The 16,138-nt window shown below is 49.1% G+C and overlaps 1 protein-coding gene across 1 annotated transcript in view; it reads left to right on the top strand.

Moving 5' to 3' along the window:
* Positions 1-16,138, top strand: part of nectin1b (nectin cell adhesion molecule 1b) — an 88,169-nt gene that overhangs the window by 68,497 nt on the left and 3,534 nt on the right. Inside the window, exon 5 of the mRNA XM_061216182.1 lies at positions 1,659-1,810. Within this exon, the coding sequence (XP_061072166.1) occupies positions 1,659-1,810 (152 nt within the window). The remainder of the gene's footprint in view (positions 1-1,658; positions 1,811-16,138) is intronic.

Genomic DNA, 16,138 nt, shown 5'->3' with positions numbered 1-16,138 from the left:
AAAATGCTAACATGCTGCCCTGCTCAGCAGTAAGTGTAGTGCCTCAGCTGTGCTGCAAAAGAGAACATGCTATCGTGCTGACCTTCTCAGCATAAAACGCAATGCGGTGGCTGAGCTGTAAAGGGATAACATGCTAACGTGCTTAGGGACTGACCTGCTTCGTATTAAATGCAGTGCCACGGCTGTGCTGCAAAATAGAAAATGCTAACACACTGAAACACAGTGACGTAGCTGTCATATAAAAGAGGACATGCTAATGCGCTAACAAGCTGACCTGCACAACTTGGAAGCAGTAACAGTAAAACAGCATTAGAGGAGCTGGAACTGTAGTTTTTGTATAATGGTGGGCTGCGTATCTGCTGCCCTGCTCGCTGTGGGAAGATCATACCACCTGGGGACCTGAACAGACAGGGGACTATTAGGGAGCTCTCTCTCTCTCTTTCTCTCTCTATCGCTTTCTCACTCTTTCTCTCTCTCTCTCTCACACACACACACAGGAGATAGGAGAGCAGTAAACCTGTGAAAAGGATAGGTCCATGTCTATAAATGGCAGTTGAAGAGTGTAGTCAGTGAATTCAAACGCGCTTCAGTTTACCTCATTCACATAATTCTTATGTGCAGATAATTGGCCTCCCGTTAATGTGGGAAACACCTGGCGCTGACATCTGGCAGAAGTCTTCTATTACCTGCACCTCCAGATCACTGCATCACAATTGAAGTTCTTCACATCTTGACAAGATGTATCACCAACCCCCCAAACACCCCGCTCAGTCTCAAGACTGGGATGGGAAAACTGCCCATAGACTTAAAGAGGAGATTGTTTGCAGTGTTATATGTGAAATTGTTAACATATCATTAGGAGGCTTAAACAGAAACATCTGTTTAGCAAAGCTGAGCCGATTCCGTACTACACTCCTCCAGAGCCGGATGAGTACCTAGAATTCACCTCTTTCCCCCTCAGACTGTTTTAAACAGTCAGCCCTAGAAATGGAAACCTGTTACTACTATTCAATACAGGTTCCCATTGTTTTATCCTCAGGGATAACACAAGCGTGACTCCCAACTGTCTGCATGTTATGTTGTGCTTGTATTAGAAATTGAGAATTTGAGTTCTTGAGAATTTAAGTGAAGTTCAGTTCATTTTTTCTTCACAAAGTTGATCAGAGATAAATATCCCCAAAGCAGACGTGGAGTAGGAGATGACCTCCTTCAGATGGGATGTGTTGGGGCACTTCTCTAAAATACAGGGGGCTAGAGGGGGTCGCATTGAAGTTATGCCCCCAGGACAGAGCCAGCACCAGGGTCCATGGGTCTGTATATCACTGCCCTGTTTGAGAGGCGCCAGTCAGCATGTGGGGCGTCTCGGCCACATTGAGGAAAGACAAATTACTGTCGTTGGAGGAATTCTCTGGAGCCTGCAAGGACCTGTTGCTCGTTATTAGACTCTTTCCTCACATGCTCAAAACGTAGACAGCTTGTTTGTATCCTACAAAGGAGGTGTTGTAGCTCTGTAAAAAATGTCAGGTATGTGTTCCCTTGTTTTCCCTGTGTTTTCCCTGTGGAAAACGTGTGTGGAGAAACGTGCGTTTGTTTCCCCGGGCTGACGGATTGACCGCCCCCGACCCTGACGTGCGCTTTTTCGTCTCTGTGTTCCGCAGCTTGAACGGGTCCATGCCGAGCACCGTGGAGATCCGGAACAACACGCTGTTCTTCAAAGGGCCGGTCACGTATGACCTGGCCGGCACATACGTGTGCGACGCCACAAACAGCATCGGCACACGCTCGGGCCTGGTGGAGGTCAACGTCACGGGTAGGTCTCCTGGCTCCTCCTCCTCTCTTGGGTGTGAGCGGCTTGCTCTCATTGGCTAGCGGGGTCTGTGGGGGCGGGCTACAGCGATAGACTCTGCCTCTCTCGCGGTTTGGTGTGTGGGGGACCTGATCTGAATTCATATAGATGCTCTCATTCATAAATGCTGACACGTCCAAACACTACGTACAACCTATGTTATCCTGTACACGCACAAGCACACAGGCATACATTCAGTCACACACACACACACACACACACACACACAAACACACACTCTCACACATACACATCTGCCCACACATAGGTGGCAGATATACACATGTACAAACACTGTGTACAACCATTGTTCTTCTGCTTTTCTATATCTTGCACACACGCATATTCAAACACACACACACACGCCATATAATATTTGCTTCAGGTGATGTCTGGTGTTGACAGTCCCAAATCCCACCTGTCATCCCCCCCCCCGCCCCCCACACCCGGTGACAGGCCCCTGAAATCGGGCATCTGCACACCCCAACCCCCCTTCCCAGAAACCCTCACTGTCACATCAGAGGATTCAGCCAGACACACACTGTGGGAAGGGGGAATAGAGTCATTCTGTCATCTCCATCCAAAATAAAACAAAACAACAACATGGCAAACAGAGGAGGAATCTCAACGGCTGCTGATCACAGCGTCTGCAGTGAGAGCCACGCACACACATCACCACTCCCCCGCTCTTTATTTTATTATTAATAAAGGGGGGCAGTGGGGGAGTTGGTTCTGTTTCTTCTCCTTTGCCATTTTGCTGATATTTACCCAAAAACAAAAAAACCCCAAAAAACAGACCAAAACGGAATGATTCCCGTGCCGTTTGGACGCATTGCTCTGTGACTGTGACTGCGTTACCACGGCTAGCTTGGCCTGTGTTGCATTATGGGCTGTTTTTTTTTTTCTAAATGAAAGCATACTGGTTCTCCGTGATCTCACAGCGTGCGGCTGTTTCCGGCCGGCCAAATTGATCCCAGAATTGGGGGTGGTGGTTACTGTGGTGGTTCTGCTCTGGTTTTGAAAGGGTCTGAGGGGGAGGGGGGTGGTTTGGTCTGAGACTCCCCCCTCCTCTCCTCGCCTGCTTTGGGCTGCTGTGATGTACATCACCTCGCATGGTGACGTCCGCTTTCTCCGTTTCTCAGCTCTCTGTCTCTCTAAACCATCTCTCAGCTCTCTGTCTCTCTAAACCATCTCTCAGCGCTCTGTCTGTATCTAAACCATCTCTCAGCTCTCTGTTTGTCTCTAAACCATCTCTCAGCTCTCTGTCTGTGTCTAAACCATCTCTCAGCTCTCTGTCTGTCTCTAAACCATCTCTCAGCTCTCTGTCTGTCTCTAAATCATCTCTCAGCTCTCTGTCGGTCTCTAAACCATCTCTCAGCTCTCTGTCTGTCTCTAAACCATCTCTCAGCTCTCTGTCTGTGTCTAAACCATCTCTCAGCTCTCTGTCTCTAAACCATCTCTCAGCTCTCTGTCTGTCTCTAAACCATCTCTCAGCTCTCTGTCTGTCTCTAAACCATCTCTCAGCTCGCTGTCTGTATCTAAACCATCTCTCAGCTCTCTGTCTCTCTCTAAACCATCTCTCAGCTCTCTGTCTGTCTCTAAACCATCTCTCAGCTCTCTGTCTGTCTCTAAACCATCTCTCAGCTCTCTGTCTGTGTCTAAACCATCTCTCAGCTCTCTGTCTCTAAACCATCTCTCAGCTCTCTGTCTGTCTCTAAACCATCTCTCAGCTCTCTGTCTGTCTCTAAACCATCTCTCAGCTCTCTATCTGTATCTAAACCATCTCTCAGCTCTCTGTCTGTCTCTAAACCATCTCTCAGCTCTCTGTCTGTCTCTAAACCATATCTCAGCTCTCTGTCTGTCTCTAAACCATCTCTCAGCTCTCTGTCTGTCTCTAAACCATCTCTCAGCTCTCTGTCTGTCTCTAAACCATCTCTCAGCTCTCTGTCTGTCTCTAAACCATCTCTCAGCTCTCTGTCTGTCTCTAAACCATCTCTAAGCTCTCTGTCTGTCTCTAAACCATCTCTCAGCTCTCTGTCTGTCTCTAAACCATCTCCCACTGCCCGCAGGGTTTCTTTTCCGGCTTTTTGGCTCTTTTTATTTTCCATTTTCTTGGGGCGGCTAAAAGGTGAAGCTTCCTCCGGGGAGCTGGCGGGGGGTTGCGTGTGGGGGGGAGCTGAGTGAGTGAACCCATCAGGGTGCGGTGGGGATGGGGGTGGGGGGTTCGCTACTTTGGTCTCTGTATTGTGGAGAGCTGGGCTTTATCCCAGGCTGAGGTCAGGAAGACCTTCGATACGATAAAGAGGACAGAAATAGCTTGTGCATGTATGAGATGTGGAAGAGGAGGCAGTCTGCTGTCTTACCAGCTCATTGTGTGGTTTTGCGCAGGTTGAGTGGGTCAGGTAGGGGCTTCTCTTTGACGGGCACAGATGAATAGCAGTCAGTGAACCCAGCGAGGCCGTAGTTTGCCCCAAACCTTTTGCTTCTGCCTCCTTGTGGTTCCCATTAGCCCTTTTCTGTTGTAAATGTCAGAGCAACCCTGGCTGACTGCGTGTAAGCCAGCGGAAATTAAACCATATACTGGGTATGTGTGTGTGCGTGTCTGCATGTGCCTGTGTGCATACATGTGTGTGTGTGTGTGTGTGTGTGTGTGTCTGTGTGTGTGCGTGTGCGTGTGTCTGTGTGTGCGTGTGCGTGCATGTGTATATGTGTATGTGTGTGTGTTTATGTGCATCTATGTCCGTGGGTGTGTGTGCATGTGTGTGCTTCTGTGAGTGTGTGTGTGTATGTGTGTGTATGCATGTGTCTGCTTCTGTGTGTGTGTGTGTGTTTGTGTGTGTGTGTGCATGTGTCTGCTTGTGTGTGTGTGTGTGTGTTTATGTGTGTGTGTGCATGTGTGTGCTTCTGTGTGTGTGTGTGTGTGTGTGTGCGTGTGCGTGTGTCTGTGTGTGCGTGTGCGTGCATGTGTATATGTGTATGTGTGTGTGTTTATGTGCATCTATGTCCGTGGGTGTGTGTGCATGTGCGTGTGTGTGTGCATGTGTGTGCTTCTGTGAGTGTGTGTGTGTATGTGTGTGTATGCATGTGTCTGCTTCTGTGTGTGTGTGTGTGTTTGTGTGTGTGCGCATGTGTCTGCTTGTGTGTGTGTGTGTGTGTGTTTATGTGTGTGTGTGCATGTGTGTGCTTCTGTGTGTGTGTGTGTGTGTGCTTCTGTGTGTGTGTGTGTGTGTGTGTGACCCTGTCCTTCACAGCCCTCCTTGTTTCTGGCTGGGGGGAGAGAACAGAAATGGCTTGTGTGTGCTGGGCTGTGTGACTCACCACCCTGTTTAAAATGCACAGCCCCTCGTCTCTGACTCCACAGGAGAGACCGGTTTCTGCTCCTGTTTAAAATGCACAGCCCCTCGTCTCTGACTCCACAGGAGAGACCGGTTTCTGCTCCTGTTTAAAATGCACAGCCCCTCGTCTCTGACTCCACAGGAGAGACCGGTTTCTGCTCCTGTTTAAAATGCACAGCCCCTCGTCTCTGACTCCACAGGAGAGACCGGTTTCTGCTCCTGTTTAAAATGCACAGCCCCTCGTCTCTGACTCCACAGGAGAGACCGGTTTCTGCTCCTGTTTAAAATGCACAGCCCCTCGTCTCTGACTCCACAGGAGAGACCGGTTTCTGCTCCTGTTTAAAATGCACAGCCCCTCGTCCCTGACTCGTCTCTGACTCCACAGGAGAGAGACTGGTCTCTGCTCCTGGGTGTTCCCAAGCTGAGCTGCAGCCATTCTGGTAGTGGCGGAGTTATTTTAAAATGATTGAACACGGCGGAACAGAGCACCGCGTTCTCATCTTGTGTCGTTGCAGCCGGGCCCCCGTCTCGTTCCTCTGTTCCATGTCACTGTGTGCGTGCCCAGTGCATGCTGGGTAGCAGAGCCGCTGAAATGTCATCCTGGCAACGGCAGCCAGTGTGGTCTTCAGCTATAGATAGACAGCAATGGCAGTAATGACCTCATTATCGTAACCCACACATGCACACACACACACACGCGCACACACACGGGGGAGCTGCCGCGGTCTGGCATGTTCACATAGCAGCCCGTCTGTTTGCCTTCCATACGACGTCCTGCGCTCTGGTAATACCTCTGACTCATTCAGGCTCACCTCGCTTCGTGTTATCTGCTCCTTAGAGAGGAACAGCGTGCGAGCAGCGTATTGTGTGGAAGCGGTGTTAGTGTCACGCCAGACACATCCTGAAAAGCTAAGTCCCGCCAACACCAAAGCGCTTGTGTCCTTCACGTGTACACGATCAGCTCTTACCGTCCGGAAGGGGCAGGGCTGGACCTCGAGCCTCGGAGAGGAGCTTCTCCCATAGCAACAGCTGCAATTACCGTCAGAATAAAAGATTACGAGGACGCCACTTAAGGCTGAACTCACGGGAGAGGCCGCCTAAAGCCTCTGGTCTAACGGGTCTCCATCTGCGATCGCTGCCGTTGGTCACATGCACAGAGGAATGTTGTGAACACTGGGCGCATAGATACGAGGGTTCAGACCAGGGTAAACTGTGAAGCGTGTCATCACAAATCCTTTGGCGCTATACAATTAAAAGTGATTGATTTATTGATTGATTGATTGATTGATTGATTGATTGACCTCAAAGGCCCCATCTTTGTGTTTTCCTCTACGCTTGATTACCGGCTGGGACTGGGCAGTTTATTCAGGGCCTCTGACTGGTCAGTGTTAGTGGCTGTGTCTGGGCAGAGTTGAATCAGAGCCTCTGACTGATCAGTGTTAGTGGCTGTGTCTGGGCTGAGTTGAATCAGAGCCTCTGACTGGTCAGTGTTAGTGGCTGTGTCTGGGCTGAGTTGAATCAGAGCCTCTGACTGGTCAGTGTTAGTGGGTGTGTCTGGGCTGAGTTGAATCAGAGCCTCTGACTGGTCAGTGTTAGTGCGCATTATTACACATTGGAGGCAGTGCCTAGTCACTCATAATGGACTGGCTACACTTCTGCAACACAACCCATTGCCTCAGCCTGTTCCACCACTCAGTATCAGCCAATTATCCCCAAAAAATAAGTTTTAGAGAAAGAGGCTCGTACGAGGCTTTAACCTCAACAAGCAGAGAGGAGGGGGGGTGGGGGGGGGGGGCTCTTATCTGCCAATTTCACACTGGGTTGTGGGTTTGTTTAGAGAGAACGCTGAAAGTACAGGCATACTCAGTCACGGCCGTGGGCGATTGAGTCTACCGGGAATACTGCACACAGCACAAACACACAGACCTCTAATAAAACAACCTCTCTCCTCTCCTCCTCCTTTAATCTTACACAGAGAGAACGAGGGAGAGAGAGAGCAGAGAGAACGTAATCTGTATGTCCACAAATACTGTACGTTCATGTGTTCACAACGGTGTATGTTCGATGTTCTTTTTGTGCTTTGGCAATATAAGATGTATGTTGTCATGCCAATGAAACATTTTGAATTTGAATTTGATTTGAGAAAGGCGTACATAAGAGCACAGCGCGGGGCCCCACAGCGCCTGTCTTTGGGCAGAGCAGCTTAGTCCCTTAATTAATTAAAAGTTAACCTGCTGCAGTTAAAGCAGCCCTGTAATTAGAGCAGGGTTTCTGATGGAGCAGTAATATCCCACACAGTCCTGGGTTCTGATGGAGCAGTAATAAAACCCACACAGTCCTGGGTTCTGATGGAGCAGTAATAAAGCCCACACAGTCCTGGGTTCTGGAGTGACGTACGGCGTATGGACTTCAGATTGGGTGGTATGTGGTAGCCCCTTCTGGGATTCCTCCCTCTTTAGGGACACCCTAAATGGCCGTGATTAAGATGATTAACTCTGGGTTTTATGCGGTTTTAAATGGGGGGGGGGGGTCTACGTCATCACGGCTGCCGCAGAACGCTGTGGGAAACTCACAAGCTGCATCCAGCCAATGAATGAGGGTTTCTGTCATTATCCCACACAGCAAGCTCAGTCCAGACCTCCCTCCCTCGCTCTCTTTCTCTCCTCCCCATCTCCCTCTCTCCCTCTCACACTCCCCCTCTTTCTCTCCCTCTCTCCCCCTCTCTGATTGGAGGGTGACAGGACTGGGCATGGCTGCTCCATGTTGGCTCAACGTCGCGTTGGGTTAGGGTGGGCAGGGCTGCTGCTGACTCAGGCCTCTCTCCGGTGTGGCGTTAGGAGATTATTTACACCACAGTGCCAGCCTGCCGTGGGGTCTGCCATTGGGCTCCGGCAGCAGGGGTTTGTGGGTACAGTGTGTAAAGACACACATAACCACTAGGGGAGACCATGAGGAAAGCAGAACTAATCCCCCTGTATCCTCCAGCTCTCAGCACATGCATGTTTATTCATTTATTCATGCATTTGTCAATGTCCGTTTTCAGCCTCGTATCTCCCGGTTTGACTCCCTCCCTGTTTGGATTGCCTGGCTGTGTTTGTAGGCCTGATCTATTTGCTGAAATTTGGGGGGTGCGGAGTGTTGTCGGGGGTCCTCTGGAATGCTATTTTGGTGGCTGCCACACCATACTGGATACACCACACAGCGACTGCATTTGACTGGAGTGCACCTGCATGCACCAGTCCAATCCGGTTGTGCGTCTCTTTCCACACTGCAAAAACCAAGTCCATATCAACTAGTATTTCAGTCTTATATCGAGTTAAAAAATCGTATTTATTTTCTAAATGAGACGAAAAGAAGTTGGATTCCTGCGCACTGTATCTTGCAAAACAACCTTTAACGTTGTAGCCAACAAGTAATGAATTTGGATATAATCATTTGTCACTGTCTGAACAAGACTGAAATATTGAAATATTGGCAGTGGGGTGAGACTCCTCACCTTGTTTGACTCATTTCAAGATTTGCCAATGGGGTGACAAAACAAACAAACAGTAACTCTTAAGTCTTATTACAAGACTAAAATGCTTGTTAAGACAGGCATTTTTTTGCAGTGCAGGGGTCTGGCTTTGCACCTGGGTTTGAAAGAGATGGAGTTACCGTGACAACCTTCCTCTTGGAAATATAGTCAGATCATAATCATATGAAATATGAAATATCGGAGCCTCGGCCTGTCCCTCCCCTCCTCACACCCAGAGAAGGAATATGAATAAATAACTGCCACCTTAGCAAAGAATGGAAACATAATGCCTCAGTTTGTGAATTTAGTTGATAAAAAATTATGAGGAGAGGAAGAGAGAAATGAGGAGAAAGAGAGAAAGATGAGCGGGGAGAGAATGAGATGGGGAGATGGAGAGAAAGCGAGGAGAGGGGGAGAGAGACATTGGGACAGATGGAGTGAGAGATGAGGAGAAGGAGAGTGATGAGGAGAGGGAGAGAAAGATGAGGAAAGGGAGGGCGAGAGAGAAAGAGTGAACTAACAAGAGGTGGTGTTTGCAGACGTGTTATGTAAGGGGATGAGTGAGTGAGTCTCTGGCCACGGTCACCTCTCCTTCACCCAGGACCTGACTGCACAGAGACACGCCACTCTCACCACGGCCAAGTATCAGTCACAGAGTCAGTCACAGTGTCAGTCACAGTCAGTCACAGAGTCAGTCACAGTCAGTCACAGAGTCAGTCACAGAGTCAGCGTCAGTCACAGTGTCAGTCACAGTCAGTCACAGAGTCAGTCACAGAGTCAGTCACAGTCAGTCACAGAGTCAGTCACAGAGTCAGTCACAGTCAGTCACAGAGTCAGCGTCAGTCACAGTCAGTCACAGAGTCAGTCACAGTCAGTCACAGAGTCAGCGTCAGTCACAGTCAGTCACAGAGTCAGTCACAGAGTCAGCGTCAGTCACAGTGTCAGTCACAGTCAGTCACAGAGTCAGTCACAGAGTCAGTCACAGTCAGTCACAGAGTCAGCGTCAGTCACAGTCAGTCACAGAGGCAGTCACAGTCAGTCACAGAGTCAGCGTCAGTCACAGTCAGTCACAGAGTCAGTCACAGTCAGTCACAGAGTCAGCGTCAGTCACAGTCAGTCACAGAGTCAGCATCAGTCACAGAGTCAGTCACAGTCAGTCACAGAGTCAGCGTCAGTCACAGAGTCAGTCACAGAGTCAGTTACAGAGACAGTCACAGTCAGTCACAGTGTCAGTCACAGTCATTCATAGAGTCAGTCACAGTCACAGAGTCAGTCACGGAGTCAGTCACAGAGTCAGTCACAGTCAGTCACAGAGTCAGTCAGAGTTAGTCACAGAGTCAGGGGTAGACTGGCACAGTACACGTTATTCTCGGTGTGGTCACGCGGGAGATGCCCCTAAGGTCTCTCTCCCTATAGCAATGCCCACTGTTAGCCTGCAGCTATTCGTTTTGTGAACCTGAGCGAAAACCAGTTAAACACATTTTCAATTTCCTCGTTTCGCCATTCCTGTTCTTTTCAAGTTCCAGCTTTTTTTTTTCTTTATAACTCGACTGGTGTCAGAGTTTGAACCCGGTCATAGGTCCAGTCCTGTACGGTGATGATTGCATTAATCGTGTGAGACGGCCTCTCTCGGGGACGATATAGACACATGCACTTTTCTGAAGCCACAGAACATTAGCATCCCTGCCGTCCCTTTGAGTGTCATTCGGCTAGCTAGCTGTCTTTAAGTGATTAGCCAAGTAGACAGCCATCTTACCGTGGAACTGAAATAATACAGACTGACAGTCTGCTTGCAGAGCTAGGAAAGATGTGCTTTTACCGTCAGGTAGTTAAATACCTGGTTTGAATCTTTTTGAATGCTTGCAAATATTTGTGGAATAAATTGCTGTAGCTATGCTAATAGAAAGGTTGCCATGGTTACGCTGAACAGATTCCATCCCCTCTGTAAATAAAATTATGCATTAATGACCGAGTGGGCTAAGGTTATTCTGATCACATTACTGTATATTTGCCTTTAGGGAAATTATCAAAAGGGAGCGTACAAGTGCCAGGTGAAAATAAGACAAGCATGCTAAGGACTTGGCCGCCGGTGGAGTAGTTTTAAACGCCTTCGTTGGGGCAGACAGTGCAGAAGTGTATGTACTTGTTTACAAACTGGATCACTGAGAAACTGTGACTACATGGATAGGTCAGAAAAGACTACAGAGCTGGAGAGGAATCACTAAAAAAATCATATTACATATGAAATTATGTGTGGTGTGTATATGCAGACATAGATGCATGTATTTGTGTCAGCCACCCCTGCCCTGGCTCTGTGTGTGTGTGCCTATGTGTGTGTATGTGTGTGTGTGTGTGTATGTGGTGTGTGTGTGGTGTGTATAGGGCAGACATCGATGCTTGTATTTGTGTCAGCCACCCTTGTCCTGGCTCTGTGTGTGTGTGCCTATGTGTGTGTATGTGTGTGTGTGTCCCTGTGTGTGTGTGTGTATGAGTGTGTGTGTGTGTTTATCTATGTGTATGTATGTGTGTGCGTGTGTGTGTGTGTGAGTGTGTGTGTGTGTGTGTCTGTGTGATATGTATATGCAGACATAGATGTGTGTATTTGTTTCAGCCACCCCTGCCCTGGATCTGTGTGTGTGTGTGTGTGTGTGTGTGTGTGTGTGTGTGTGTGTGTGTGTGTGTGTGTGTGTGTGTGTACATGTGTGTTTGTCTGTGTATGTGTGTGTGTGCGTGTATGTATGTGTATGTATGTGTGTGTGTGTGTGTGTGTGTATGTATCTGTGTGTGTGTGTGTGTGTGTGTGTGTGTGTGGTGTGTATAGGCAGACATAGATGTGTGTATTTGTTTTGCTTGCGCAGGGCTGGTCTGGTCTGAGGGCTGTGATTAGGTGCAGTGTGCACGGCGGTTGTATGGTTGAGTGGTTGAGCCCTCTCTCTGTGGGTTCTGGGCAGTGCATGCCTCATTATCCAAATTAGAAATTAGCATGCGCTATTCTTTCACCCCCACCCCCCCCACGTCGCCCGTAATGCCTCTGATACCACTGCCAGAACAGATTAGGGAAATCTGCAACACCCCCACCCCCTCCAGATTTCACAGGGCTCAGAGGGGGGGAACAGGCCCTCAGAAGCCAGCGGGGCTGTTATTTTTTGGGAGAGACAACGGGGGCTGGGTGAGTGGGCGGACACGGCCGCTCAGAAACATGGTGTTGTCCGGGTTTTGTCCGATTTTGGCAAGGTTAATGGTGCGGGAGACGTGTGCGGGGTGGGGGAGTGTGTACGTGACGGAGGGAACATCCAGCAGCGTCATCCAGGGCTGGTAAAGTAGGGCAGAGAGGCCTGTGTGTGTGTGTGTGTGCGTGTCTGTATGTGGGTCTGTGGGTGCATGCGTACGTGTGCATTTATCTGTTTATCTGTCTCTCTGTCCGTCTCTCTGTCTGCCTGCCCCTGGTTTACGAGATGTGCTGTCACCATGGGAACCCTCTCTCCCGAGGTTTGGCCTGTGAGCGCTGGGCGTTGTCTGGGCTGTGTGTCCTCTGACTGATATCCACCCTGACGTCTCTCTCTCTTTCCCAGCGATGTCACTCTCATGGCAGCCTGTGTTCCTGACTGTAGCTCTAACATCCCCGAGCAGGAGAGAGACATGGGGAACAGTGGAAATTAACCTGCTCCCTTTGTAGCTTACCTTTTATTTTTCGACTTGAGTTGTTACTTTTCTCTCTTTCAAAAGAAACTGACCGCCATTTTGTCTTCTCCTGTTGCCTTTTGTTTGCGTCTCATTCGTTAAATCCTCAATCCTGTGTTGCTTCAGACTTGCGCAAGAGGCATGCCAAACAACCCCCCCCCGGACACACACACACACACACACCTGTATAACCACACACCCCTGTTTTGGGTGTGTGAGCCGCTCTCATGGAGGTGCGCCCCGCTGTGTGCAGCCAGTAACGCACCCCTGCGTGTTGGGACAGGCAGCGACCGCACCCCGAACACGTGACCCGTCGCAAAGAGCTCCTGCCAGTTTGTGTTAGTGTTTCTGCAGAAAGGAAAGCAGTCGAAACGCGTCAGCCCAGCCCTGCCTGAAGACACGCCCGCCCCGCGGGGTCAGAGGTCGCCCCTGTCCCAGCACGCCGAGCCCCTCCACAGGGCTCACCTGAAAGCACAAGAACACGGCCCGTTTCGAACCCTGCGTGTTTGTGTGAATTCCAGACCCCTTCTCTGCAGTGCGTTAGCAGGCTGGGCAGGGGAAAGGCGTATTCTCCTGAACCAGAACCCAGCTAGTTTTCACTCTCCCAGAGACCCCTAGCAATGGGTCCACGCTTTGAATGTGGTCATTTTAATCAAAATGGTCGACTCTGAATAGGGCAGTGAACACACAAAACGGGAGTAGATAATGACGGTGGGATTTTACCCGGACAATGATTTCACAGAACAGCAGTAGATAATGTTTGATGGGATTCAAACAGGACAGATTATTCACAGAACAGCAGTAGATAATGTTGAAGGGATTTGGACAGGGCATAGTATACAGTTATCAGACAGGCAATTATTGTGGGTTGACTATATGAAAAGTCAAAAGTTTTTGTACATAATATCTATAAGAGCCATAATCACCTTAACTCCATGAGACCATGAGTTAAGGTGATTATGGTTATTACTGTAACCATAGAAACTGCACACATTAACTGATATCAGTTCATATCAACATTATTTAAAAGATGATTGATTCAACAGCTTCTATTAAACTGTATAAGTTTTAATGTAAAGGGGGGGGGGTAGCGAATAAAAGGCAGGCTAACAGGCACATTTAGGGGCTCCTGTCTCTCCCGCCGCGCGCTACACCGCTATCGTGAAACCCGTATTGAGTTATAGCCTTTCACAGCGCCCCGGCTGGGTATTCATCTCAATAGGAGAGGCTACTCAAGGTTAGCGTGCTATCTGCGTACTCCCCCGGGCCTGCTAATGGGCCCCGCCGTATGCTGCCTGTGATGGAGCTGGGGCCACTGCTTATTGCTCCCACCCTCCGTATCTCCATCCCGCCAGGTGTTCCCCTTGAGTGCCGCACACACGCCTTGAGGCTGTACAGTATTACAATATCCCTTCCTGTGCTGGATATGTACTGTACTTTGTACTATATAGCTACTGTTCATATTTTTATATCCACTCAGTGACCACTTTATAGGTATTTATAGGTATTTATTAGACCTGTTATTTTGGACTTATTGGTCTTCCACTGCTGTAGCCTGTTCACTACGATGGGTTCGATGCCTTGTGTGGTCAAAGAGGCTCTTCTGCATACCACTGTTGTAACACGTGGTTATTTCAGTTAATGCGTTCCTGTCAGCTTGAAGCAGTCCGGCCATTCTCCTCTGACCTCTCTCATTAACAAGGGAGAACTGCTGATCACTGGATGTTTTGGTCAAAATCACTGAGATCACATTTCCCACATTCTTAGATTCTAACATTCTAACATTAACTGAAGCTCCTGACCTGTATCTGCATGATTTTATTAATTGCACTGCTGCCACACTGTGGCTGTGTAGATAATACTGAATAATGAATAAGTCGGTGTACAGGTGTTCCTAATAAAGTGCTCAGTGAGTGTATACTGTGTATATTTTATGAAATATTATTTTCCATATAGCCTGCAGAGATATAAGTATTGGCATTTATTCCAACCCCCTGAGTTTGTGCAGGTCAGGGAATCGATTGTGTGGTGGTGCAGTGTTTATCGCTGAGATGGTGTGAAGAGATGACCTTGTCCGAGAGCAAACACGTAGTTCAGCAGCTCCCCGAACGAGCATTTCACAGCCGCGCCGTCTGTAAACAGATCGCTTCAGCGAGGCCAAGAGGCCGGCAAGCCCACCGCAAGCCTGGAATCCGCCGGAGCTGCCTCGCAGACCGGCCTCTGCACGTTAAACGCGAGCGTCGCTCGTTCACCAGGCAGGGTGACACGTTCCCCCTCTCCTCCTCTCCTCTCCCTGCCCCAGACAGGGTAAAACTCATTACTTTACCATGTAAGCCCACACCGTTAGCCCCTGCAGCTAGTTCCCAAGCAGAGCGCTATCACGTGTGTCCCTGGCAGTATAGAGACTGGTGGGCATCGATCACGTGTGTGTCCCTGGCACGATCGAGATTTGTGGGCATCGATCACGTGTGGAGTTACAGCCTCCCCTCACGGCGAGGTAGCAGCAGTGGGCAGGTCAGGGTCTCCCTCCAGGCGCTCAGGGCCCAGAGACGCTTTCTGGGCCCTGTGAATCTCTCCCCTCTCACAGCCAACGCTGTGTGTGAATTATCAACGTGTGTGTCTCTCTGTCACACGCACTCACTCTCGTTAATGTGTTGTGTAAATTCCTGAAGTCTGGACGGAAATCACTTGCACCGGGGTGTTAGATTGCGATTTGAGCCGCCGTGTCCGTACATTTTTCACAGTAGGATTGCGGGTCGAATAAAGCATGCAGTACATCCATCTTTCATTTTGATTTATTCATTTCATTCCGCACTTCCTGTGTGGTTGAATGTTATGTATTATTGTAAGCCATTCTTTCCATGGCTAATTCCCCAAAACATAAACAAAATCACAGACACTCGGACTAAATACATTTTATTTATGAAGGGCAGTTTCCGTACCCTAGGTGACAGACTGTTTGTTCCCTGTTCTTATAAGAAACAGATCAGCACCACTCAACTCCTTGACCTGCGGGCTGCAGTCTCTCCAGGTATTTGCTCCTACCGTGCGCAACACAACCTGATTTTACTTATTATTTTACCTGCTCTGTTCAGATATTGAGCTAATTAGTGAAATCAGGTGGTGTAGCATACGGTTGAAGCAAATGCCTGCAGACACTGCGGCCCACAGGACATGGAGTTGAGTAGCGTTGGAGTAGATTAAATGCCCAGGGTTTCCAGTAAACTCAGGAAAGTCCTTTACAAACATCTTAAAAATGGGCTGTTGGTTCAGTTGAGAGTACCTGGGCTGGGCGATTGGCCAGAAAAGTGGCAGAGAAATCAGAGGGGCTCATGGGAAGTGGGTGGGAACAATGGGGTGTAGTGAAGGGCAGAAGGAGGGGATTATGGGAGAGAGGTTTCCTCGCTGAAGCAGTTCCACTCGAGAGGCGTTTTTGGTGCAGGGATCCATTCCCTGCTGGTCATGACCCCGCCTCCTGGGCCCTCCCATTGGTCTGTGTAATGAACCTCCTCTATCCCATAATCCCATTAGGAGATTAGCTGGAGCTGCAGGAGTCTGTCCAGAGCCGAAGTGCATGTAATGGAACGGTAGAAAGCAGAGAATAAGAAAAGGTGTGAGGGGAATGATCGTTTCTGGGGGGTATTACCTGCCCAGGGTGCGAGGTTTCAGTGGCCAAAATCCAGCAGGGTGCAGGTCAACAGGGCATTACTGCAAAAGAGCATGCTCAGTTAACCTAGCTTGTATAAGTAAAGATTGATAAAT

This window comes from Conger conger, chromosome 13, assembly GCF_963514075.1.
Source record: "Conger conger chromosome 13, fConCon1.1, whole genome shotgun sequence".
Taxonomy (NCBI): Eukaryota; Metazoa; Chordata; class Actinopteri; order Anguilliformes; family Congridae; genus Conger; species Conger conger.
Note: the sequence above shows the minus strand (reverse complement) of the source record. Positions and strands in the feature narration are given on the sequence as shown.